This window comes from Centrocercus urophasianus, unplaced genomic scaffold, assembly GCF_019232065.1.
Source record: "Centrocercus urophasianus isolate 14NV4802_14NV808 unplaced genomic scaffold, USGS_Curo_1.0 seq_305, whole genome shotgun sequence".
Classification (NCBI taxonomy): Eukaryota; Metazoa; Chordata; class Aves; order Galliformes; family Phasianidae; genus Centrocercus; species Centrocercus urophasianus.
Genome location: NW_024884873.1, coordinates 30,790 through 58,297, shown reverse-complemented (window position 1 = coordinate 58,297; position 27,508 = coordinate 30,790). Strand labels below are relative to the sequence as shown.

Genomic DNA, 27,508 nt, shown 5'->3' with positions numbered 1-27,508 from the left:
TACCGTTTACATGTTTGTAAAAGGATTTCTTGTTCTCTTTTACTGCAGTGGGCAATCTGAGTTCAAGTTGGGCTTTTGCCTTCCTGACTTCCTCCCTGCATTCCTTAGCAACTTGCTTGTAATCGCCCCTAGTAGCCTGTCCCTTCTTCCAGAGAACATAGACTCCCCAGACAGAATGTCTGGGGTTGGAAGAGGCCATAAAGATCATTTTTTCTTTGACTTGGCAAATCTTCACCATAAACTGGTGCAGCTTGTGGTCATTTCTTCTCTCCCTTTTGGCACTGGGACATTCCTCTCTCCCAACCATGGACCCTATGGTCAATGGTTTTGGGATCAGAATTGGCTCCATTGGTTGATCCATTAGGAATTGAATCACACACAAGCCATTCGTTGTGGCTAGCACAATATCTTACCCAACATCAGTAATTTTCAGACTCCTATATCTGACCTGACTATCTATTACCCTTCCATAGACAAAGGACCCATTTTTCCATCACGTTCACCATGCGTAGACTTCAGGTTAAGTCTCAACGTATCCCAGAATACATAAATAATATTACATTCTTGTTCTTCCAGGTTTCAGGATTTTTTACTAGAATTCAAAAATTGGATTGAATAAATACAATGGGTGAGGTACTTCATTCTGGAGAGGCTTTGAAGCGCATTGTTCATTTTGCAACATTAGCTACGTACAGTTCAGTAGACCATCCTGCTCACTTCTTCATGGTTCAGGAAATGATTTCCACGGGAGATTAGAGGAAAAGGTGTTATCCCTGTTGGGGTGATGGAATGAGCAGGATTGTAGGGCTGGGAATGAGGGTTCTGTGCAGGCAAATGGTGTTGGGATGCTGGAGTCTACCTGGAGGATCATCCAAGGTTTATCATTTTGAGAAGATCTTTTTTGGAGACTGAAGGACTTATGGTGCTGTGTGTGGTCAAGGGTGAAACTGGGACCCCAAGAGGCTCTGTACTGTGAGCCAGGGCTATGGGCACACGTGATGGGATTGCTAGAGGAGATCTTCTTTGCTCTCCTCTTAGGGCGGTTCTGCTCCTCTGATTCCACAGAACAGTGTCTCTGCTGCTTTCTGAGGTCCTGAGAGCCTTGCCTTCAATATCAGAAGTGTGGCTAACTAAGACATCCCAGCATTCTCCATTTTCCTTACACGTGACTTGTCTGCAAAATAAAGGAGCAGGATAGTGCACAGAAGGTACAAACCCCAATCCCAGAAATGCATTCAAAAGCACAATGAGCCCTGCAGGGAGACCAGGGGCATCACGCATGGTGGTCGTCCTGCTCTTACCCAGGATGCGTCCAGCCTGTCTTCTACATCTCACTCCCAAGTACATGACCAACAGGATCCCACAGAACATCGCCACCACGCCAAGAAGACCTGACAACACTGTGCAGGAATGCGTAATGTCTGCAGAAAGAGTTCAGCGTGGAGGAGTTTGGTTAGATAGTTGGACCCATGCTCTCCTTTAGAGTTTCTTCTTACCCTTCATTTTTTCTGCACATTTTTGGGAAATTTCAGTATCTTCCATCACAACTTTCCCTGGGGCTCAGGCACCACCCTGTCAGCTTATCTTTGCTGAGTGCATGGAACCCTACCTTGGACTAATGGAACCAGGGGAGATCTCTGCATTCTCAGACACCCATGGGAGACAGCAAGGCATTACAGAGCCCTGTTACAAATAGGAGACTACACATTTGCAGAAATCAAAGCCCACTGGAAATTGTCTTGCCTAGTCTCAGCCACATCTGCTGAAATGCATTCTCCTAATTAATACCACATTAATGTCTACAACTACTTCCTTCAGGTGCATCTACCCTATCTAATGGTTTCTGGAAGCACTTTTGCCCATCTGGAAAGGAGATAAAACTAGGGCAGGAGGTTTGAGGTTTAGGGAGAATGGCTATCACCCCATGTCTTCTGTACCATGGCTAAGTGGGACCTCTATCTGTCCTAGAAACCTAGTTTGACACTAGTTCAGACAATAGTTCAGACTGGTGCCAACTGCAGTAGGATGATGGAGGTTGCTAGCACTCACCTTTCATCTCTGTGCACACCACACCGGCTGCCATGCCGTGTCTGCACAGTCCTGGGCCCATATTTCTCTGCTGGCACTCCAGGAAGAGCGATTCTGTGCCACGGCAGCTCAGCCCCTCCAGCAAGGTAAGGTCATGCCCTTGGCTGAACTGGCCTCCAATGGGTGCAGACTCTGCTGGTCCACAGCCCAGCTGCTTGCAGACTACCTTGGCCTCCAGCATGGTCCAGCTGCTGTCACAGACGCCATACCAGGTAGAATTGTACAGAACCTCCACACGCCCCGCACAAGGACCAGGACCATCCTGCACCCGCAGCTGCAAGGGGTTGGTGCCTGCAGTGGAGAGCAGAGAGGGGAGGTGATGTCCTTGGACCCTCTACACTCCTGGAGATGGAGAGTTTGGAAGGAGAGTGACATGGGCGCTAGCACAGAAAAAATGCTGACAGGTCAGGTTTGTGCTTTATTGACAGTTGCATGGAAGCAGAGGCTTGTGAGGAATAGCACACATACAACATGTATGCCAGCACACTATCTTGCACACACACATTGGCTCACATTTCATACGAGTATTCAACTAGAGACATGCTTTCTGACTTGCTCTAGGTCATTTTTTTCAGTGTTCTGCTACAGGCAAGCAACCATTCAGCAGCACCCATTGCTTAAAGTTAGGCTTACTGACCTACTCCAATGCCTTGCATGAGATTCCTCATGCAACATCACACACATCCTCAATGCCACATCACTTGAGGACTAGTAGATGCAAAATGGGAATCATGGGAGATCCACACTGTTCTAGGGCAGCCAGACACTGAACTCTCCTGTCTGGGAAATGTGCATCTTGATTTTTAACAGAGCTTTGCCCATCACAAGGTTCTGTCATTGCTAGAGTGACTGTAGGTTAAGTCAGTATAAGTTGGATGCACAACTCCTTGCAAAGGCGTATTATTAAACACCTTCTGAATGTGCAAAGGCATTATAAAGCATGCATAAATGGCTCACAATCAAAGAAACTTCTCAGAAGTCACCTATTACAATACTGCATCATTCTCAAGGTGTTTATGGCACCTTTCTCTCAAACACACATACACTGAATTCTTCCTTTCCAAGGAAAAGACATGGAACTTCCTAGATACAGAGCTGAATCAAAAAGTGCAATGGGGAGGCTCATTTCTGCCCTGTGTATACCTGTAGTTGAAGGTGTCTGATAGCACAAGGCATTTTAATTCCACAGGCAAAGGTGAAATGGAATTAACAGTTCAATTCAGATAAACTAAACAAACAAAAAAAATTGAAGAAAATACCAGCAGTGAAGTTAATTTCTTATCAGGCCAATTTCCCTGTAGACGCAATGGATTCCCTACCATCTGACTTAAAACTTAAGTTGAATAGCTGTCCCAAAAGTCTGCCAAAAACTGATGTGGGTCATGAAGATCCCAGCCTGCTATGTACAAAGTTACGACTGAAGATAAGACTTCCTAGCCCGTCAGTCTTAAATATGTTCACCTGCAGAACTTTCCCCCATCCAAAAAATAACAACACAGTTTCCTTAGTGCTGGAACAGAAAAGGTGGGACAGTGCAGGCTGCTCCTGATCCACCTCTGAGGTGGGTTCATCTAACCAACAGTTGGAGTCTTCAGCGCAGAATATTCTCTACATGGGAGAGAGACAGGACCAGGCTCCTAAAAGTCCCTCAAGGCACTACAGGAGCAGAATTCATCTACTCATAACATGAAATCTACAAACTGGCAAGCAACATCTTCCAGTCTTGAGCACATGTTTTGGTACCTTAAGGCATCTAAAGTAGAATGAAGCATTGATAATTGAGGAATGGGGTCCTGTCCATGTGCAGGCAGTGGGGCCTAACTAGCAACTCAGGTAAGCAAATGTCATCTGCTTCGCAGTGTCTCCAGCCTGAGCATCTCTCCAGCCACTCTTGACTCAGTTGGCTGGATAAACTCTGATAGTGTCCGAAGTCTGGCCAGCTAATCCCATGAGTAGTCCTACAGATAGACACCTACACTTGGTATCTTGATCTCTAATCAATTTAGGAAACATCGTAAGATGTGAAGATGTGACATTGCTCAGGGTTTCCTGGCCTGGAGATGGAGTTAGGTTGCTTGCAATACCCTACATTGTCTTGGATTGCATATGGCTCTCAGACATGATTCAGGACGTGCAATCAACCTCATGCTCCTGCCTCAGTCAGGATATACCTGGTAGGAAGCATCTACGCTGAAGCAAATGAATGCTATAAAAGGAATGGCAGTATTTCTGCTGCACTCCAAAAGAGGAAAGAAGGAAAAAGGAAAGTCTGTCACAATCCTTGGGCAGAACGATGTCTCTGTGTCCAAGCCCATAGCCCATAGAATTCCCATTGGATGGGGACACTTCTGGATATCCCACTCTTGTGCCCATAGTGTTACCTGTGCACACAACACCAGCATCCTCACTGTGACCACAGTTGTGTTCTCCCCAGTTGCTCAGCGTACATTCCTCTAGGGTGGACTCTGTTCCTGTACAGTGAACGCTGTCCTGCCAGATGGGGTCTGAACCTTGCCCAAAATGAGCTGAGCCTGGTGCTGACATTGCCATCCCGCAGCCCAGCTCCCGGCACACGACTGCAGCATCCTGTAGGTCCCAAGTGTCATCACACACGGTTCCCCACTTCTGGTCATGAAAAATCTCAACTCTCCCAACGCAATTGTTTGATCCATTCATCAGCCTCACCAGACGGTGCTCTGAAGTCTTTATGTCTGTATAGGGAACAAAGTGTACATTCATGCTTGCTCAACAACTACGGCTCCAAGGGATTAAACCATGGGAAAACTAGTACTACATCCTTCAAGATGCCTAGGGAGCACATTGTCAAAGATGTCTCGGGATTTTCCTCTCATCTACTCACATAAAAAGAGGCCACAGCTCCAGAGCTTGGAGCTCAGTGCTTGGCAAAGGGTTCTAGGATAAGTAGTAATTGTGCAAAATGGTAGGAGGCACTGGAGACAAGTTTATGCAGCTCGAGTTATCAGAAAGGGAGTTATCAGAAAGGAGAATAATTCTCTTTGGGTGGATCTTTCTGCACATGGTCTTTCTTACAGCTTGCTTAGGTCTTGTAGAAGGAAGGGCATCACCTGGTGTGGCATTCACAATATTCTCTGATTCTATTTTATTCTTCACCATGTGTGGCAAAGGCAGTTGTCTGAATAAAAAGATGTGATTTGATTTGTTGCTGCACCAACCCTGCATAGTAACACAGCATGGCCTGAGTTGGAAGGGACCTTTAAGATCACCTAATTTCAGCCAGTATTTATAGATAGGGCTCACCTGAGCACACCACACCAGCATCCTCCCTGTGGGTGCAGTCGTTGGATCCCCATGGCCTCCTCTGGCACTGAGAGAGCGCAGCTTCTGCCCCCGTGCAGTTCACGTTATCCAGCCAAACACGGCCAGAGCCTTGCCCAAAGTGAGCTGAGCCTGGGGCTGAGACAGCTGTCCCACAGCCCAGTTGCCGGCACACCACTGTGGCCTCGCTCAGACTCCAGTCATCATCACACACTGTGCCCCACTGGTGGTCGTGCAGCACCTCCACGCGCCCCGCGCAGTGGCTGGGGCCATTCGCCAGGCGCAGCTGAGCTGGTTTTTCAGTGACTGTGCCTTCTGGTGGCAAAAGGGAGAGAGAAACATAGAATGCCTTTGGTTAAAAGGTAACTTTAATGATCGTAGGATCATGGGATGGCTTAGTTTGGAAAAGACCTTAAAGATCATAGAATCATAGAATGGCTTATATTGGAAGACATCTTAAAGATCATGCAGTTCTAAATGCCTGCTGTGGGCTCGCTGTCACCCAGCACATCAGGCTGCCCAGGGTCCCATCCAGCCCGGCCTTCAGGGTTGGGACATCCACAGCTTTTCTGGTCAGCCAAGGCCTCACTACTCTCTGAGTAAAGAGTTTCCACCAAAAATCTAACCTAAATCTCTTCTGTTTTACTTTAAAACAATTCTCCCTTATTCTGGGAATATTAGACTGTGTAAAAAGACTTTCTCTGTCTTTCTTCTAAGCACCTTTTAAGTACTGACATGTGTCAGTACGATCTCCCCAAAGCCTTCTCCAGGCTGACTGAGCCCAGCCCTCTCAGCCTGTCTTCTCAGAGGAGGTGCTTCATCCCTCTGATCATCTCTACAATGATACTGCCAGTGTATTAATACAGGAAGATTCAGAGCTGTTGAGTAGGTGCACACAAAGCAGTGTAGCCTCAGAGCCCATCCACATTAAATGTGTGAACACTGAACTGTCCCCATAAACTTCTGCAATCTATTTCTAACAGGTCCAGAACCTGCTGTAATGGCTTGGAGATCTCAGCAATCTCCAGAGGAAGAGGCTTTCTGTTACACCCCAAGGAGTTCTGCTAAGAAGTCCAACATGACACTTTGCACTAGAGAAGAGAGGACAATGTCACCCTTCTACCAAGGTGTCTGCCATCCATCACTTTGTTGGAGCTCTGAAAATGGTATTAAGCCCTGGAGAAACGCATCCTCCTCTGAACTTCTGGTATGCCTGCATGATGTTATCAGAGATTACCTGCACACACAACTCCAGCATCTTCTCCATGGTCACAGTTATTGAATCCCAGAGGCCTGGCTTGACATTGAGACAGGGCAGTTTCTGTCCCAGTGCACTGAACGTTGTCCAGCCAAATGGGACCTGACCCCTGGCCAAAGTATGCCGAGTTATGGGATGATACTGCTTCCCCACAGCCCAGCTGCCGGCACACCACTTTGGCATTAGTAAAGCTCCAGTCGTCATCACACACAGTTCCCCACTGGTGATAATACAGTATCTCCACTCTTCCAGAACAGCGGTTCGAGCCATTCACCAGGCGCAGCTCTGCAGAACCAGTGCTAGGATCCAGGTTGTGGCTGTCTGAGCCTGCAAGAAGTAAAGAGGTGCACCGTGAAAACCCCTTGCCTCTCATTTCATAGAATTATAGGATCACAGAATCATAGACTCATCAGATGGCTTGAGTTGGTAGCATCAGACCCTTGCTACAAGCACATCTGTATGCCATTCATGCTCTCAGCAGCTGAAAAGCTCCCCGCATGATCACAGAATAACAGAATGGCTTGGATTGGACAGGACCTTGAAGTGCATCCAGTTCCAAACCCACTGCCATGGGGCAGGGTTGCTACCCACTAGATCAGGCTGCACAGGGTGCCATCCAACCAGTTCTTGAGCACCTCCAGGTATCAGGCATCCGCAGCTTCTCTGGGCAATCTGTTCCAGTGCCTCACCGCCCTCTGAGTAAAGAATTTTCTCCTAACATCCAACCTTAATCTTCTCTCTTTTAGTTTAAAATTGCTTCCCTTGTCCTATCACTATCAGATCATGATTATCTATTGGGACAATTTTGGCACAATACCCACCAATTGCCTGTACCTCGATAAGCCACCAAATCTCCAACTCTGACATATTTTGTGGTTGCAAAAGATTTCTCAAGCTGATTTCACAATGACAGCGGTTAAAGCACAGGAACAATCTGGTGTCCCTGCTATTGGAAACAGTGAGGAAGTATCTGAATGCCTCCTTTTGATCCCTCTCTCCTGCCTAAAGTTGTCTTACAGTGCCTGAAAAGTATAATGGGTGGCTTCATCTCTAATGTTGTCTTTTTCTTTTTTCCCCAGAAATTCAACCAATGCAAGGATCCTTCCGATCATGGAGAAGTGTGATGCGCAAAAGGCACCTCCCACAGAAGTGGCTCCGCATCTCAGGACTTTTGCAAGGTGAAATGAGCACTGATTTCCTGATAATCCAGTTTCCGAAACTGGTTTCCAATTTGCTCTTTTGCCTACTGGTCTCCATATGGGATGAACCACAAAATATCCAACTGCATTCTCCCACCCTATGAATTCCTCAGGTGTTACCTGAGCAAACCACACCAGCGTCTTCACCATGGTGGCAATTGTTCTTCCCACAGTCATTTGCTCTGCAGTAAGAAAGTGCAACCTCTGTCCCCATGTGTTTGACACCATCCAACCGGATAGGTCCAGAATTGCCCTGAATTGCCTGTCTCTGATGGCTGTTGCAAACCTCCACCCACAGTGGCTGGCAGTGCACTGCTGCAGCCCAGCTGCTGGCACTAAAAATTGGCATCGCCCAGGTCCAAGTGGTCATCGCACACCACTCCCAACCTGTTGCTGTAGAACACCTTGATGTGGCCAGCACAGTGGTGTGATCCATCTGACAGCTGGAGGGGAACCCAGTGGGGAGTGAGCTGCTCCGCAAGGGACACAGCACTCACAAAGGGTCCTGCGCAGAAGAGCTGGGAATGCCTATACCACCTGTGCTAGCTTTACATGGTCTCTGCAACCAGCAACGTGAAGCACTTTTCCTTTGGTAGGCAAATAAAAAAAAAATAAATCCAGATCTAGGAGAGAAAATGCTCTGCATTTTCCTAATAAAAGACACTTGCCTTTAAAGGGGATTTGGATGTTTTTTCTTCCTGAATATGTTCAGGAACAAAATGAAAACACTGCAGTGAGTGGATGGAAAATTCTGGATGTATGGAGTAGCTACCAGTCAGCTGTTGCATTAGGTGAAGTACCACCAGCAGGTCAAGAAAGGTGATCCTTCACCTCTGTTCAGCACTGGTGAGGGTGCTATGGGTTCAATTCTGGACTCCTCAGCACAGCAGAGACATGGACGTGCTGGGAAACGTCCAGTGGAGGGCTACAAAGATGATGAAGGAATTGGAGCACATCTCCTGTGAGGAGCAGTTGGGAGAGCTGGGACTGCCCAGCTTGGAGAAAAGAAGGCTCAGGGGCATCTTATCAACATGTATAAATCTAAAAGGAGGGTGGAAAGAGGATGGATCCAGGCTCTTCTCTGTGGTGTCCATGAACAGGACAAGAGGCAATGGGCAAGACTAGAACATAAAGAAGTCTAAATATCAGGAAGCAATTCTTCACTTTTTGGGTGATGGAGCGCTGGCACAGTTTTCCCAGGGAGATTGTGGATTCTCCTCCTTGGAGAATTTGAAAAGCAGTCTGGACATGGTCCTGGGCAATGTCTCTGCTTGAGTAAGGGACTGGGCCAGATGGATTCAGAGGTCCCTTCCAATCTCAACTGCTCTTTCGTTCTGTAATTCTGTTGTTCTATGCTAAGACAGTGAAGGGAGTTGTTTGGTGTGTAGTCTTGTATTTTAATTAGTGATTTGCATGATACTGTATGAAGCCAAGAGCCAGTGGGTGGTGTTCCAGCTGTGCATAAAAATAATGAATTTTGATGGTCTGAAAAGCAAAGAGACATTATTTGGAAAGAAGAGAACATAAAATTAAGTAGGCATGAACAGGAAATAACAACACCTCAGCACCTCAGCTATCAGAGGATTTAAAGCACAATCAGCCATCTATGGTGTGAAGAGCAGCAGAAGTGCCTGCTCTCGTTTGCGTTAGAGGAAAGAGAACTTTAGGCCCCATCTTTGTAAATGAACAGCCTGGCCCTGAAGAAGTGGCCAACACAAATATGCTGTTTGTGATCTTAACAGCAAAAGACTGGTAAGGCTCCAAATATTTCCCAACTACTCTGTGCGAGGAAAACAGTGCAGAGGCCAAAGTAATTATCCAGCTAGTAAGGCCTCCTGCCCCATCCACCATTTTCCCTTCCTTTTTAAAGGCTGACAGGCAAAAGGAGGCTTTGCCAAGCCTGTCTGCAAGCCCAATCTCCCCATTCTTGCAGATCACAGATCCCTCTTTCCCCATACACATGTTCTAGTGGGATGCACCTTCTCCCATGCAAATGCTACTCACCAATGAGGCATGCCAAGTAGATGAGGAGCCCTGATAAAGCATAACTAGCCAGGGTGCGCTGGACAGGCAGAAAATGTCCTGAATGCCCCATGCCACTGCTTCTAGGGCAGGTGATCCTACGGGCAAGAGCTGCAAGCTAAGCGGAGTGATGCCAAAGTCAGAAGTTATTTGATTGGTTCCCTGCTCTGCAAAGCCCTGCCCTGTGTTTGCCCTGTGCTACAGCTTACACATGAGGGGAGCACAGGGGCAGACACTGACCTCTGCTTTCTGGTGACATCAACAAGATCCAAGCGAACATCATGGAACTGCATCAGGGGAGGGGAGGATCAGGCTGGATGTTAGGAAAACATTCTGCACTAAAGAGAAGTAGGCGTGGAACAAGCAGCTATAACAGCCCTGAGAGTTCATAAGCTGCTGAGTGCCATCTGTATATAAATGCCTGAATTTACTCCTCATAATCTCAAAATGGATCCCACAGCCCAGGAGTTCTCTTCTGTGGCTGTATAACCATACAACAACTGCATGCGGTGCAGATACACACCGAGTTTGGAGAAGTGGAAGAATTCTTATTCATGGGAAGGTTTCCTCACTCTGCAAGACCTGCAGCAAAACAGTGCCTCTAGTTCCTTATGCGTGCTTAGCACAAGCAGTAACAAAGTGGAGCAATAAGCTAACTGGAAGTGACTAATGCACAGAGCCTAATGGTCAGCATAAAAATAAATGCTGAAGAGGAATGTGCTTGCATTCTGTCAAGAGATTTTTGACCATGGATGATGATTTCCAAAGAACTGGGGCACCAATCTGTGCTCAGCTCCAGCACAGTACTGCTGTTCCCAGAGCTGAGTCATAAGCGGTGTTGGGATCTGGTGCCTGCGTGTTCCCTCACCCAGGTACCCCATCCTCCACAACTGCTGAAATCTGAGCAGCTGAATGCCTCGTCCTCCTTTTATCCTTCTTCTACCAGCACAGAGAGCAAGGGGTAACACTGTCCACCTAAAATGGGACCTGCCTTCTGCAGGGGCACATCACTCTGCTGTTTGCTTTCATCTGCTGGTTCTCTGTCTCATGCCTGAGTTAGAACACTCAAGGAAGACCAAACAATTCTGGTTGGGAAAGTGCAAGTATTTCCCTAAATCAGTAGAGAGTCAGATATAACACGTGGGAGGTCACAGAGGCCAGAAGGAGGAAGAAGCAGTGTAGAAATCAAATCCCTGCATCATTCTTAGACACGAGCCAGAAGTAGGGAGCTGTAGGCTTCCTGAAAAGGACAAACTGTCCTTGCGTGTGTAGGCTGGATTAGCTCAGCTCTTTAATTTATAAGGGCAGAGAGTAAGAAAATGTCTTTGCAAAGACACCGCTAGAATTAACTTTGAAGATGAGTCTGAAATGGATGCACTGCAGGCACTCACTTCCCAGACTCATGCTCTCCATTCTCCACGCACATGGGCATTGTGCTCCCTTTCCTCATTTTTGCTAAAAACTACCCTCTCAAAAGCAATAACAAATCAACCTCACAGTCTAGACTTTGCAGAGCTGGTGTATTGCTTGGTATTTTTCTTTCATTGGCTTGGGCAGAGAATGAGAGGTCATTGCTACCCTAGGCAGTCCCAGCCCAGATGACTCCTGCAAGCCAGGAGATACTGATTCTGGAAGAGCAGTCACCATTCTGAAACTTCCAGTAGTAGGATTTCCAGAAAGAAAGTTTTCACTGCTCTGGAATTGATCACCAGAGAGGAAGATAACCCAAGCATGTTATAGTATTTTTTTTTTTTTTTTCATGAGGAAGTGATACAAGCTGGTTTAGTAACAATCAGTTAGGAAATTAAGCTTGTACTGGCAGAGAAAGTACATTCCTAGTTTCATTTCCTCCAAACATGATCTGAAAAAGAGGGGAGAGCTGAAAAAGCACTTAAATAGTGCCCAGATCAAATAACCCACTTCTGCTCTGAGTTGTGGCAACTTGAACAAAGCCCTAGGCCCCTTCTTAACCAATCCTATAACAAAGGCTGCACCATGAAATAGCTCTTGCCTCTCCTAGTCCATGCACAGGGGAGCAGAGTTCACCCGAGCCCCTTTATTCTTCTACACCAGCAATTGGCTGCACTCAGAAGATTTGGCAGGATAAAAGACCAACCGCAAGTGTCTATGGGACCGATTCAGGATAAAAACTGGGCATATTTCCCTCTGCTCTTGTAACACACCCAAGTCTCTAATCCTCTGGCAAAATCACATGTGAAGACGTAAGGAGATGATACACAGCTTTGGGAGTTCGGTCTGCAGGGCTAGCCTCACATAAAAACATCTCTCCTGACTGCAAAACCATCACAAGGTATTCCTTCTTGCCTCAAATAGAACCACAGAAACAAAGGATCATGCAATCATAGAGTCATAGCATCACAGTATGCCTTGGTTGGAAGAGCCATTAAAGCCCATGTAGTCTCAACTGCCCAGCCATGGGCTGGTTGCCCCCCACCATATCACATATCCCACCCATCCAACCTTCAAGGCCCCAGGGATGGGACAGTCAAAGGTACTCTGCGCAGCCCGTGCCAATGCTAGCTATCCTATTTCCTCCTAACACCTCACCTGAATCTCCCCTCAACTAGTTCAAAGCCATTCAGTCTTCTTCTATCACTGTCAGAACATGACAAAAAGTGGTCTCCTTCATGTTTATCAGCTTCCTTTATGTACTGGAAAAACTCAGTGAGCTATCCCCTCAAGAAATCACTGAATCACAGAATGGCCAGGGTTGGAAGCGACCTCAAGGATCATGAATCTCCAAGCCCCTGCCACATGCAGGGCCACCAACCTCCACATTTAATACCAGACTAGGCTGAGCAGGGTCCCATCCAACCTGGCCTTGAACACCTCCAGGGACGTGGTATCCACAGCCTCTCTGGGCAGCTGTTCCAGTGTGAATCCCAGAACCCTTGACCAGCCTGTGCTGTACTCCAAGAAACCCTGGATCCCCACTCCCACTCCACTCCCACTACAGGAGCACACATTGCGCATGGGATCCCTGTGGTCAGAAGCAAAGCATCACTCACCCCAAAGGCACACCATCAGGAGGAGGACCCCCACACTCTTGGCTCCAGTGCAGGTGGGTTGGTTTCTGCCCCAGGGGAACCTGCATGAGGGATGGAGTGCACCAGGCAGCCCCATGTTCATACATCCATGGGCTGGAAGCTGGAGCAGCACACCCTGCTGAGGGCCAGCAGCTGAGTGCCAGGTCCCACCGGCCAGCTGGGAGGGACAGAGAGGAACTGGGGCAGATGGGAGTGACAGGCATTTCAGCAGCAAGCCCTCTTCCTGTTCCCTCCTTTGCTCTGGGCTTTTCCCTGCTTTGCCAGCCCAGCTTCCTCTGCCCCTTGGTCACTTGGGCTCTGTGTGACTCTGTTCCAGCAGGTGACCCTCTGCTCCATGCCACAGCCTGCTCCTATCTCCAGGTTGTGAAATGGAGAGCTGTTCCAGGAACATACAGAGCAAATACAACCCTCTCTGCACCCTCGTCCCGTGTTCTACGTGCCAGCCCCAAGGGCATCTCCGTGGTCCTGCTGTGCCATGGGTACAGCACACGATGACTTCTGATGACCTGAATCATGCTTTCATGCACAGGACTCCTCATGCACTAATCCCTCCTCTCTTATGTCCCTGGACTTGTCCCTTCAGCTGGAAGGAGTTGGGGTAGCCTTCCTGCTATAGCTCGGAGGCTCCCCCTGCTGTCCTTGTCTCCTGACTTGCAGCCAGCTCTGGTCCTGCAACAGAACTCACAGCTCTCGTCTATGGAAGTTTATGGACTTGCAAGAAGCCAAACCTTCCCGCTCGTAGTAAATTCCCATAAACAACCAGCTTAGCTCCTGCAAAACATGCAATTTGACTTGTTTGAAATGATTGTGAATCATGTACCTGTGACTCCATTCAAGATTGTCCTTTGAGATGCCATTTGGAGCTAGATGGAAGAAAGAGTAAATTCACTTTGAGTCCTTTATGCTAAGGTGTGGTGAACTATGTCCTGAGAAAGTTAATTTCTCATTAGGAGCCTCAGAAAAACAGAGTAGAACAGAAGAAAACAAAACAGAATAGAAGAGTGTAGAGGAGAAAGTAAGCGAAAGGGAGGAGAGCCTTAGTCATGATCTTTTCTTCATCACAATCCTGCTCAACCCTGCCAGCCCCAACAGCAAGGATGCAGCAGAAGAACAGTGGAGCTGGGGACGCAAAGCAAAGTGAGAGCAAACGCCCGCCAGTAGCACCTTACAGAAGCTCACAGCCCTTGGTGCACTCTATGAACCAGCTGTTGTTCCTGATGCATGGTGATCAGCACTACATACACTATAAAAGACATGGAAGATCTAGTGTTTTACTTCACAACAAAGTTAAACCCCCCTGTCTTCTCCTCAGCACCTCCCTTAAAGCATACAATTTTTTGTTGGATTGTCTTGGCTACTAAAATGCACAGAGACAACAATTTCAGATAACTTTTTAACAGCTGTACCTGGTGAGGGGGTGGGAGTTGAACTTGATGGTCCTTGTGATCCTGTCAGGCTTGAGATATTCTCTATGATAGACCAGAAAAATAAAACATTAAAAGCCAGATATATATTGTACAATGAAATCTATTTTCATTGCATTTCATGGATACGTAGCTAGATGGCAGGAAATTGCTTAATTATTTAATTAATTATGTACTATTATTTTGTTATTCAAAGACAAGCACTTTCAGAAACACTATCCTATGGCTACATTGCAGTCTCCAAATTTACTTGCAAGAGCACACATTGAGTAATGAGAACGGTTCTCTTCGAGATTGGGAGACAAGACAAGAGAAGTCTTTGCATCTCAGTATCTTTCCTAATATGCAGCACATGAAATCTCTGAACCTCCCTTTCAGTGATGAGCTAAGCTATTGCAAACTGTCTCTAGAATAAAGGTAAAGAAGAGAGCACAGGGATAATTTGAGATGGTTGTAGATAAGCATCTCACAAATAACAGGGATATAGGAAGCTCATAGCTTTAAATTTTTTTTAGTACAAATAGACTCTTTACCAGAGTCTGTTGTGACAGGACAAGGGGAAATGGTTTCAGATTAAAAGAAGTGAGATTTAGATTGGATATGAAGATGTTTTTTACAGTGAGGGTGGTGAGGCACTTGCACAGATTGCCCAGAGAGATGGTGGATGCCCCATCCCTGGAGACATTCAAGGTCAGACTGATGGGGCTGTGAGCACCTGATCAAGCTGTAGATGTCCCTGTTCATTGCAGGAGAGTTGGACCAGATGACCTTTAAGAATCTCCTCTAACTCAAAAAAGTCTATGATTCTAAGATTCCAGAATTGCTCTTTTGCTGATTAGCTGAAGGACTGGAAGCACAAGGTCACTGCCCAGCCATGCTGGAGCTGAGCTCTTCTAAACCGTGACAGGAAAAAGATGAAAAGGGAACTGTGCTTCCTGCTCAGAGAATAACTCCATGTCTAGATGAGAACCACAGCTTTAGCAACAAGAACAACAACAAAAGCAAACTCTTAAGCCTGTCTGTATTCTAGAGAGGGTTCTCTTCATTACCATGTCCTTTTTAGTGTCTCTGGGCCTTAAGGGTAATGAAAAAGGGAGAACGTTCCAGCTTTTCTGTAGGCTTTCCCACCCTTCATAAGCAGCCCATGGACTGTATTATCTTCCAAACCATATATAGTTTCATTTGAGAGATACCACTGATTGGAACGGAGGAGCAAGATGATGTGTAAGTTGTGTAAGTTGTGTAAGTGTAAGATGATGTGCAATGTTCAACCTTGGACATCAGTTTCTTTCAATTTGCAGTTCAGGCTTCACCTTCTATTTTTTATTTCTCTGATACATGCTGCAGAAGACAGGCAGGAATCAGCATCACCTCTCTTTCCCTGGTGGGATGCAGAGTTATAGGATCTAAACTTGGTATGCCAGCAGAGACCTTGAGAAGCATGTACAGCATGGGATGATAAGAGATGATGCACACTGGAAAACTCGAGGCCACAAGCAACTCAACAATTGTCAGCATGCAGACCTGGATCTGGACAAAAGCAGTCCAGAGAACAAAGACAATAAGGAACAAGGACCCAGAGCAGAGGCAAGTGGAGTATGCAGCCCATTTGGATGCAAGATTGGCTTGCACGTAGATAAGGAAAGACCGAACAGTATGTTAGAAATTTGTTAAAATAGGTGAGGACAAAAAAGGAAGGAAGCAGGAGGCAGAAGGAACTCCATGAACCTTGCAATTACTTAGGCAATATGCTTTGATAAGTGACAACCCACTGCCAAGCTTCCTTGTATCAATGCCATTGATCTTTAGATGGAGTGAAGAGTGGGAAGATGAACAAAGTGAAGAAACCAGGGTGTGTGTAAATAAGCTACCCTGAGAAAGTCTTTTTTCCCTCCTATAATAGAGACCAGGACACACATCCCTGCAGGCATTAATCAAATATTCCTTACACCAGCAGCAATTGGAGAATTAACTGTTCACACAATGATAAGATTAACACAGTATTGCTACTCAAAAAATGCTTCTACAAACCTTAAACACTCCTCCATGTAACACCACAGCCATAGACTTGGCCAGAGTCCTGTCTGGAACTCAGGAATTCACATTCTGGGATGATTGTGTTGACTAAGGTGAATGGCAACTGTGGGTCACCATGGTGTTGATTGGAAGGGATCTCTGGGGAGCCCAGGTCTAATCTCCCATGAGTTGATCATGATAATCATGGGCAAATTACTCTAGTGGGCCAGGTGGAGTCTGGAAATATAGGACTCAGTTTGCCTTGAAGAAAATTCCATCTTCATTCTCCGTTAGTCTTTCATTTCTGAGCAGAGATCACATTACCATGCCCAACCCCTTTCCTAAACCAATGGGGCCGCATTACCTGAACACACCACACCAGCATCTTCACCGTGATTACAGTTGTGTTCTCCCCGTGGCCTGGCCAAGCACTCCAGGAGGTTGTTTTCCATCCCTGTGCAGTTCACATCATCCAGCCAGATGGCACCATGCCCTCGCCCAAACCAAGCTTTGCCAGGGGCCGAGAGGACCGTCCCACAGCCCAACTGCCGGCACACAACTGCAGCATCCTCCACGTCCCAGCCATCATCACACACAGATCCCCACAGCTGCTTGTGGAGCACTTCCACTCTCCCAGCACAGGAATTTGAGCCATTCACCAGTCGCAATGATGTGGGATCTGAAACAAGATTGACGTGGTTTTTGGAAGCTTTCTTCCATTGTCATATTAATCACATACTAAAGTTTGTCACTGATTTTTTCTCCTTTTCTGAAACTTATAACCAAGAAACTTTTCTATGTATTTTGAGCCATTAAAAATGACATGCTTGAAAGCCTCTGCAATGGCCACAGACCTTGCAATCTAGACAGCTTTAGCACCAAAACACCAGTAGGCTTCTGTGCCCACATGCTATGGAGTCATGATGATCAGGAGTGTTGAATCACCTGAACCTTTGGGAAGGAAGTGCGTGCTCCTGTTCTTATACTTAAATATCATAGAAATGTTGAATATTTAAAGTGAGGTTTTTATCATCATCCAGAACAAGAAAATTTCTGATAAAATTTGTCCATACTTACTGGCAAAGAATACAATAGATTTTGGAAAAATCTCTTTCTGATTGCTGTGTCCTTGCGCAACAAGCCCTTCCCTTCTATGCTGCTCCCAGTTTAGCAGCTCTTGATTGCATCACACTCCAGTTCTCTCTAACCCCCTCCCATGGGCTGGTTGCCACCCACTACATCAGGATGCCCAGGGCTCCATTGAGCCTGGTCTTGAGCACCTACAGAAACAGGGCATCCTCTGCTTCCAGGGGCACTTCATGCCAGTGCCTCACAACCCTCTGAGTAAGGAACTTCCTCCTAACATCTACTCTAAATCTTCCCTCTTTTAGTTAGAATAGTGAGTAATGCTATTCAAGAAAATATTACCTGAGCACACAACACCAGCATCTTCACCGTGATTGCATTTACTCAGTTCCCCTTTCCTGGACCTGCATTCAGAGAGGGCACCTTCCATCCCTGTGCACTCAACATCCTCCAGCCAAATAGGGTTGGATCCTTGCCCAAAGTGTGCTGAGCCCGGAGCTGACATGGCTGCCCCACAGCCCAGCTGCTGGCACACCACCTCTGCATCATTTAGGTCCCAGCCATTGTCACACACCGTTCCCCATTGCTGGTTGTGAAGGACCTCGACCCTCCCAGAGCAGCGGTTAGAGCCGTTCACCAGCCGGAGCTGGGTTGGTCCTGGAGTTGAGAAAGACACATGCAGGTCAAACACATAAATGTGGAAGATGGGAAACTCACACCGCAGTCAGATGCAATGTGACATGGAGACTACCACTGGAATAAACGCAGACATTTAATCCCATTCAGGGTGTCCTCAGGCATTCAAAAAAAGCATGGTTCATGTGGGCAAATATTTGTGACTGTTTTACAGTGGGATGATCTGTGTCGGGCATTAATTAGCTGCATTGCCTAGGTCACCCAAGACTTTAATGGAGGTGGTTCAGCCACCTGGTTTACATGGAGGAATCTGAGTATAAACATGTAAGTTTTGTGCTATGGAAACACAAAGTGAGAGGATGCCTTGGCAGTCCAAGCAGACTAGATGGACTCATGGTAGAGGGGAGGTTCAATGTGCAAAGGGAAATAGATACCAACATAGAGGCAAGAGATTTAACATGAGCAAAATAAAGTTGTCTCTCCATTACTCTACCAGCATGCTTTCCTTTAAGGAACATAGCAAAGTACAGAGTCCATAATTCCTTCCAGCATCACTCCTTCCAGAGCTGCACCACAAAGGAATGCGAGTCTCTTACCTATACACACCACACCAGCATCTTCTTTGTGGTTGCAATTACTCACTCCCCATGGTCTGGCCCTACACTCAGAGAGGGCAGCCTCTGATCCTGTGCAGTTCACATCATCCAGCCAGATGGGTTCATAGCCCTGCCCAAACCGAGCTGCAGATGGAGCCCATATGGCTGTACCGCAGCCCAGTTGCCGGCACACCACTTCTGCATCATTCAAGTCCCAGCCATCATCACACACACTTCCCCATCGCTGGTTATGCAGCACCTCAACTCTCCCAGAGCAGTGATTTGAGCCATTCACCAGCCGGACCTCGGTGGGGTCTGAAATAGAAAGAGGCAGAGAGTATCAACTCATGGCTGTAGACCTTGTGATCAGAGACCAAGCACTTGATATGACACGGAGAGCGAATAAGAATCTTCTAATTGTCTTGGTTGGAAGGGCTCTTAAAGTGCTGCAACCCAGTAGATCATTCTCTCCGGGGCCACATCCTGTCTGGCCTTGAACTTCTCCAGGATCCACAGCTGCTCTGGGAAACTGTTCTGATGGAAGCGTTCAAGAAATGTGTAGATCTGGAACTTAGGGATATTGTTTAATCAGCAATATTGGTGATAGGTGGATGGTTGTACTTGAAGACCTTGGAAGTCTTTTCCAACCTTCACGATTTTATGATTCTATGATTGCCACAGAGATTCAAAGACCCACATATGGGAAGAGCACTGTCATAAGTGAGAAAGGAGAACCAATCCATTGAGCTCCTGAAATGTTAATACCCATAAGCTCATCAGCTATGAACAGCAGCTACCTGAGCACACCACACTGGCATCTTCTCCATGGTGACACCCGGTGACTCCTTTAGGCCTGGCCCTGCATTTGGAGAGGCTATCTTCTGTCCCTGTGCAGTTGACCTCAGACAGCCAGATGGGACCACTTCCCCGTCCAAAGTGAGCCAAGCCAGGAGCTGCAATGGCCACACCACAGCCTAGCTGCCAGCACACAACGTTGGCATCTCTCATGTCCCAGTTGTCATCGCACACTGTCCCCCATTGGTATTGCTCCAGCACCTCGACTCTCCCAGCGCAGCGACTTGGGCCATTCACCAGCTGGACTGCCATTGGATCTGAAATGAAGAATAGAAAAAAGAAAAAAAAGAAAGAAAAGAAAAAAAAAAAATTCTGAAAGAGCTGCTGGAGATGATGTGGAGTTGTTGGAGCTGGTCCAGAGGAGGATGTGAAAATGCTTATAGGACTGGAGCTTCTCTCCTATGATGAAAGACTGAGGGAGCTGGGGGTGCTCAGCCTTGAGATGAGAAGACTCCAGAGAGACCACTTTGCAGCCTTCCAGTATTTAAAAGGAGCTTATAAAGAGGAAGGAGACTAACTTTTTACTTGGGCAAATAATGATAGGACAAGGAGGAAGGGAAACCCTGGAAACAGGAGATCTTGTGAAGGACCATGACTCTTAGCTCCACCATGTAATGTTTTTTCTAGACAGGAAATCTCTTGGGACTCAGCAAGGTGTAAGTCCAGTGAGAAGCCATGTGTCTGTTCACTTGAGTTAAAAAATGAGCCAGGAAAAATGGGAAAAGTGGCAGAGATAATGTCCTCCCTGCATCATTTCTTGGCAGGAGGAACAGTAGCATCACCCCTTTGCATTCTGAACACCTTTGTTCTCAGTGGCAGTGTGGCTCTCCATATACACAGACAAAAAAGATGTGGCATAGACTTACCTGTGCACACCACACTGGCATCTTCCCCATGGTGGCAGCTGTGTTGTCCCCATGACTGGACTGTGCACTCACTAAGGGCAGACTCCATCCCTGAGCAGGTCACTTTCTCCAGCCAGATGGGGTCATAGCCTCTGCCAAACCTAGCCCAGCCTGGAGCATATACTGGAGTGCCACAACCCAGCTGCCGGCACACCACTTTCGCATGCTCCATGCCCCACTCGTTGTCACAGACAGTTCCCCACTGCTCGTGATGAAGCACCTCGACTCGCCCAGCACAGCGACTTGGGCCATTCACCAGCCGTAACTCTGTGGGATCTAAAGGTAGGGTAAGAAAAATGAGTTAACAGGGACATTCAGTCTTCTGAAGTAGATGTTTTTCTGAGGCTTGCAGCTAGGTGCAACCATACAATGTACAAGTGGTGGAACACCTCTCCTGTGGAGAAAAGCTGAGGGAGTTGGTCTTATTCAGCCTGGAGATGAGAAGGCTCCAGAGAGCCTTGCAGCCTTCCACTACTTAAAGGGAGCTTACAAAACAAGAAGACTGACTTTTTATGTGGGCAGATAGTGATAGGACAAGGGGGAATGGTTTAAAAATAAGAGGAGGGACTTTGGTTAGGTGTTGCCCTGTCAGCACTCAGAAATGATTTTTGACAACCGTGTTTCCCCATCTGAATCAGTATCTTCATTTGGGAGACACTGATCACATTGAGAAGAAGTTAACAACAGGATGCCTTGGAATGTTTCCTATGGGCAACAGCTGCAAGACTCCTGAACATCCATGTTCAAATCATAAACACCAGAACAAGTTTCAAAGTGCTGCTAATGTGACCACATCTCTCTCTGAAAACACATTTAATTAGGAAAGATATTTTTAAATAACATTTGTTTACTCAAGCAAAAAGAAGATTTTGTGGGAACATGGTGTCACTGTGTCCTTCCATGCTATTTAGTCTCATCTACTAAAGCTCTTTGCAAATGCTGCCTGAAGGCACCCAGATTTTCTCGTTCACAAAGATGGCATCCCATTGCAAGCTGGAGGAAAGGGGAAGTATCTTTCAATCTTGGATCACCTCTAGAAATCCAGAAGAAACTTGGGACAACATTGTTGGTCAAATGAACCCTCTGAGTGCACAAATTGAAACATTCAGAGCAGCCCTGCATGATGGGTGTGGTGAGCCACTTGTAAACTGCTATGTTAAGGTGTCAGAAAGAGGATTAGCACAAATTCATACCCGTATAATCTGTCTATAGATTGCCTACAAGAACAGAGTTATCTCTCAAACATTATTGCTTGCAGTAGCATCACAGACAAAGGAAAATTGTGTATGGAGGGAAGTAAAGTAAAATTAGATGCTAGAGTACCTGCAGAAAAACTTCTCCATGAATCCATGAGCCGGGCACTTACCTGAGCACACAACACTAGCATCTTCATCGTGTTTGCAGTTATGGTCTCCCCAGCGCTTCAAGCGACACTCAGTGATGGCCCCTTCTGTCCCCATGCAGTTCACCTCATCCAGCCACACAGGATCGTGTCCCTGCCCAAACAGAGCTTTGCCAGGAGCTGACACTGCCGTCCCACAGCCCAGCTGCCTGCACACCACCTCTGCATCAGCCAAGTCCCAGCCGTCATCGCACACTGTCCCCCAGCGTTGGTTGTGGTGTACCTCAATTCTCCCTGAGCAGCGGCTGGAGCCGTTCACCAGACGTACTTGTGTTGGTTCTGGAAAGACACAAGCGCCAAAAACCTGGGTGATGGCCCAGGAAGGGACCAGAACTGCCCTGGGACCAAGGAGTCCAGTGCTTAAGTGAATCCCACAGCTGAAGGTTGAAATGCTGCAGATATGAACTGAAATGAGCAGACTCCCCATAGTTATTCATCTCCCATAACTCATCACCCAGTGTAACACCTGGATGAATGTCCCCTCTGAAGCTCCCTGTTCCTTTCCTTTCCCTATCACACACAGCCCATCAAGGAGTTCCTTCCACCTCCATTTACAGGGCTGTCGATATCTACACCTAGGACCATTTTAAAGCTCTTCTGTTCTTGTCTCCACCCATTCCTTCACCAAAAATAGAAAATAAAAAACAGAAAAATGAAAATAAAAATAAATAACAAATGTTTTAAAAGCATGGATGCCAGACCTGATAGGGAAGAAGTTAGACTTACCTAAGCATTCAACACCAGCATCCTCTCTGTGGCCACAATTGTGGCTTCCCCAGGAAGTGACCTGGCACAGAGAAAGGGAAGCCTCTGTCCCAACGCAGGTCACGTCATCTATCCAGATTTGTCCTTCCCCTTGCCCAAAAGTAGCCTCAATGGGGGCTGACAGAGCTGAGCCACAGCCTACTTCTCTGCACACCACTTCAGCTGCCATCATGTTCCAGCCATCATCACACACGGTGCCCCAGCTGCCGTTGTGGAAGATTTCCACTCTGCCAGAGCAAGAGCTTGAGCCGTTTATCAGCCTGACCTGGATCTCACCTGGAGTGGGTGCCCCTGAAAAACCCCAGAAAGCAAAGAATCAGAGTCTTTCTGGGCATGCAGACACCTACAGTGCTTAGGATCAAATGGTCACAAACTTTTCTGGGCATGCAGTCACCTACAATGCTTAAGAGCAAGTGATTAAAAACTTTACTGGGCATGCAAACACCTACAGTGCTTTGTTTAGGAGCAAATGATTAGAGACATTCTTGGGCAAACAATCAACTGTAATGTTTAGGAGCAAATGATCAGAATCTTTGCTGGACATGCATTCATCTACAATGCCTAGAGCAACTGGAGCAAATGACCCCGAACTTTGGTGGGCATGCAGTCACCTACGATGCTTAGGAGCAAACGGTAGAAAATATGCTAAGAGTGCATTTGTATATAATAATCAGAAATGACTGAAACTTTGTGGGCATGCATCATCACTGATGTTTAGGAATAAATGATCAGAATCTTTGCTGAGCATGCAGTTATCTGCAATGCCTAGCAGTAACTGATCAGGAATTTTGCTGGGCATTCATCTGAAACATCTTTGGGTGACAAATGGTTTATCTCATCCTAAAGGAGGTGCTAATGGAGAACTGCGTGCTCCAGCAAAGGCTGCTGTTGGATGACTCATGTCTCCGATGCTCTTAGCCATAATGTCTAGACCTTGCAATGTCCTGCACTTGGTTCAAAAGGAGACAATGACTGTGAACATGGATATTCAAAGAGGTGAAAGAGATATAAGGAAGAAATTCTTTACTATGAGGGCGGTGATTGACCAGAGAGAAAGTGGATGTGTCCAAGGGATGGTTGGGACCCTGGGCAGCCTGATCTAGTGAAAATCAACAGGAGTTTTGAAAATAAATGTTCTTTAAGGTCCTTTCCAACAGAAGCCATTATTTGATTCTGTGATTCTATGACTTCTGTGATCTTTTGATTCTGCGATTCTGATTCAGTGACTCTGCGGTTCTACAACATTAGCAGGACCTTTTCCCATCCTCATGCTCCGTGCATTCCCAAAGCTCAGCCACTACAAAGGAGGGACAGTTCTGCCCACCATTTAATCCTTTGGCTGTCTCCAGCAGTTGGTGCAAGACAAAATCAATGAATGGTTGGAAGGGACCTCTGGAGGTCATCTGATCCAAGCAAGTCCAGAGCAAGACTCACCTGAGCACACAACACTGACATCCTCTCCATGCCCACAGTTGTGGGTTCCCCAGGGCCGTGCCCGGCACTCGGAAAGAGCAGCTTCCATCCCAGTGCACTGAACGTTGTCCAACCAGATGGGATCTTTTCCTCGGCCGTACCGAGCCCCACCAATGGCAGACAGCCCCATCCCACAGCCCAGCTGCCGGCACACCACATGGGCTCCTGCTAGGTCCCAGTGGTCATCGCACACCGTCCCCCAGGTGCTGTTGTAGAACACCTCCAGCCGCCCCGTGCAGGAGTCAGGGCCATTCACCAGCCTGATCTGGAGAGGACCCGACACTGACAAAGAGAAAAAAGGGAAGGAGAAGTTAGTGAGAAATCACAGAGAAAAAGAAACTGAGGAGCTGATGGAAAGGAATCTTTACAGTGTCTACCTTCATCCCTATTCTGCAGGAATAAGCAAGAGGAAGACACAAACAATTAGAATTTTATTACAATTTCAACAAGGATATGTGCCAGCTGGCCCTTGAGCAAAGCCCAGATTTTCCACCTGCAGACAAGAATATAGTTCCTCAAAGCAGGAAATGCCAAAACATGACATCTTGCCAATTGCTTTTTAAGCATGTGTGCTTCAGGGATGAACTTACATGCCTAAATATAATTTAGCAATTAAATGGATGATTTGCAGGCTCTTTGTGGGAGCAATTTTGAGCAACACTGTGCACTCACATGCTGCACTCACCGATCACACCTGGCTTTGTTGGATGAACAGCCTTGACCACAGCATAAGGGCTCCTTTATTTTCTGCAAACACCTACTCAGCTATCTCAGATCAGCCTGGTCCAACCACATCAGCCCAATAGCAACACCCATTACAGAGCAGGTAATTCCCATTCCTCCTCTTTTTTCAGCCATTCACGCTCTATAGCACGTAGCTGAGTCTATCAAAATGGCAGCAATATATTCACTTGGCACACTTGATTCTGCACTTTTCACTTCATTATCTCTATCCACCCTTAGTAATTCACTCTGGTTTCTTTTGACCATAAATCTATGTTTTGGACAACTGGGTTGAACTCCTCTTCAATCCCTGTAAGCTGTTTGCTTGTTCTTAATTTGCAACATTATTCTACTGCTGTACCTTTTGCAACATTCACCTTCTAGAAGGTACCAGCACCTCTGAGAAAAACTCAACTCTTCTACAGCTGCATTTGGAGTTTCTGCACCCTACTTCCACCAGTTCCCAAGAAACCCACACAGGTTGCTCTAAGCATGCATCTTATGAACTTGGAGCAATAGTAATTAAGCTGCATAGAAATGGAGAACATCATTCCAGCATGGTCTTTCCCAAAACGTGGGAACACAAGGCACTCACCACACATCCCTGTAAGGATAAAGAGGATCCCTCCAGTTCCCAGCCAAGTATATGCAAGCAGCCTCTGCCCCATGCCCAGCCAGCAGTAGAAGACTTTTGGAAAAGCTGCTCCCCGCCTGGTGGGATGGAGGAGACAGGCTCTGTAAAAACTGAGCTCAAGTCCACCATCAGCAAATGGAGAGGAAATTCAGCAAAACTCCATGGAGGCAGCTGCAGGAGAATGCATTCCACTTGCTCCCTGGCTTGCTGCTTGTGCTTGCGTAACACCAAGCTGAGTTTCTGAAGGGGAACTGAATCTTCCACTTTCAGCTTTATCCATGGTGATGAGCAAGTGTGTTCTGGGAACACTGTGGGCATTTGGGGTCAGTCCCCTGGGTGAATATTATAAGAGGACAGCAGAGAGAGAGTAGGAGGGTTGCAAGGCTGGAAGGCACATCATCCTGCCCAGCTCTTCTCCTTTCTCTCTTAAGAGATAGGCGGAGGAAATGCAGCAACCAGTAGGCACAAAACCATGTAAAAAACCCATGGTATCATCAGCCCCAGTGACTCTTCTTCTGCTTTGGCTTATCCATGTCCAGTATGTTGACGACCAGGACGCCTGGGTCCTCTTGCACAGAGCTCCTTTAAGCAGCTCAACCTCTCACCTGTACAAATGCATGCAGTTATTCCTCCCCTGCTATAGGACTCTCCATGGTCCATGGCCTTCGACCATGCATCATAAGGGACAGGTTGAAAATGGTAGATTTTCAGGTAGATACCAGCTTTGGATTCTTTTTAGGATTCAACCTCTGGAATAGAGATTGGCTTTCTTCCTGCCAGCAAATCTCAGACTCCAAATTCAGTTTTTGGTCTTTGTTTAATGAAAAATGGAGTCCACAGTCTTAACAGGATATGATTTCTTCATACTTACTAAGGTACAAAGAAATTAAATTAAAATTTGCTGTTACCACTTTACTTCAGTTTCCAGCTGTTTCCCATGCACAGGACATTGGTTTTGTTCAGCATCTTTTTGCCTTTCCCCAATTTCTTTGGGATCAAGCACCTGCCCCATGGCTCCTTGTGCCAATAACAGACCAACCAATCTCTGAAGCTCACAGACTTTCACATACTTGTGCATTGCTTTATTTATTATTTTTTTTCACGCAGCATGTTTCCTGTTTGTGCATGAAAATTTCATGCAACGCATTTCTGAAGAGGGCACTCACTATTCAGGGGAAAAAAAATGTGCTTTAAATTAGAGAAACGCCTTATAAGACCTGTCTTCTGTTAGATAGGCTAGACAGGCTAGTTAACTCTTTCCTTGCTTAGAGCTCTGTTTGATTTCTGAGGAGACAATCCAGTTCCAGAGAATATTCTGGCTTCATGTGCTTGTTCTATTAATTCTCCAGATTCCAAACTCTCAAACTGAGGCCTCTTGCATTTTCATGCAGATAATCTGTAGAGTTATGTCACAGAAAATCACAGAATTGTAGAGGTTGAAGAAACCTCCGGAGATCATGTAGTCTAACTCCCAGCTAATGAAGCCTTCAGGTGGGTCAGCCACTCCTTCCAGCTTTGTGTCATCAGCAAACTTGCTGAGGGTGGGCTCTATCCCTTCATCCAGTTCACTGATTAAGATGTTGAACAAGATCGGACCCAGAACTGGCCCCTGGGGAACACTGCCACCTTCAGAGCTCCAACCAGACTCAGTGCCATTAATCACAGCCCTCTGAGCTCTGCTACTCAGCCAGTTCTCAGCCCACATCACTGTCCACTCATCTAGTCCATACTTCTTAAGATTCATTACAAGGGTGTTGTGGGAGGCAGTGTCAAAAGCCTTGCTGAAGTCATGATACGTAACATCCACTGCTCTCCCCTCATCTACCCAGCAAATTATGGCATTGGAGAAGGCTTCCAGACTGATAAAGCATGTTTTCCCCTTGGTGAATCTATGTTGTCTACTTTTGATAACCTTCTTCTTGCAAAACACAGCAGACACCACCGGAGGCAGGGAATATCCTATGCGGAAAGAAACGGGTTTGAGTTACGCACAGAGAAATGCTCTACTTGAGGGGAAATTGCATTGGAACTAATGGGGAATAATTAAAGAGGAGAGGAATG

At 46.6% G+C, this 27,508-nt stretch overlaps 1 protein-coding gene across 2 annotated transcripts; it reads right to left on the bottom strand.

The window, feature by feature from the left end:
* Positions 1–570: 570 nt before the first annotated feature.
* Positions 571–25,659, bottom strand: LOC122165928 (deleted in malignant brain tumors 1 protein-like). Of its 2 annotated transcripts, XM_042829323.1 has the most exons (17): positions 25,409–25,659; positions 24,052–24,372; positions 22,579–22,908; positions 22,076–22,131; positions 21,817–21,946; positions 20,412–20,726; positions 19,488–19,802; positions 18,691–19,005; positions 17,801–18,115; positions 16,737–17,051; positions 14,339–14,401; positions 6,623–6,970; positions 5,368–5,700; positions 4,470–4,799; positions 2,050–2,379; positions 1,302–1,421; positions 571–1,174 (listed from the first exon to the last, which is right to left on the bottom strand). In XM_042829323.1, the coding sequence occupies exons 1-17, from the start codon at positions 25,479–25,481 to the stop codon at positions 1,131–1,133; spliced, it is 4,053 nt and encodes a 1,350-aa protein (XP_042685257.1). In that variant the 5' UTR covers positions 25,482–25,659; the 3' UTR covers positions 571–1,130. The 2 variants fall into 2 exon arrangements, with proteins under 2 accessions (XP_042685257.1, XP_042685256.1); XM_042829322.1 differs by having other exon boundaries at positions 21,817–22,131.
* Between the last annotated feature and the right edge of the window lie 1,849 nt (positions 25,660–27,508).

Excerpts from the sequence above, each read along its gene's own strand:
- LOC122165928 (XM_042829322.1), bottom strand. The coding sequence starts at position 25,481 with ATGGGGCAGAGGCTGCTTGCATATACTTGGCTGGGAACTGGAGGGATC. Across the intron at positions 22,132-22,578 it reads TGCTGGTGTTGAATGCTTAG|AACCAACACAAGTACGTCTG; the intron begins GTAAGTCTAACT and ends GTGTCTTTCCAG. Across the intron at positions 20,727-21,816 it reads TGCTAGTGTTGTGTGCTCAG|ATCCCACAGAGTTACGGCTG; the intron begins GTAAGTGCCCGG and ends CCCTACCTTTAG.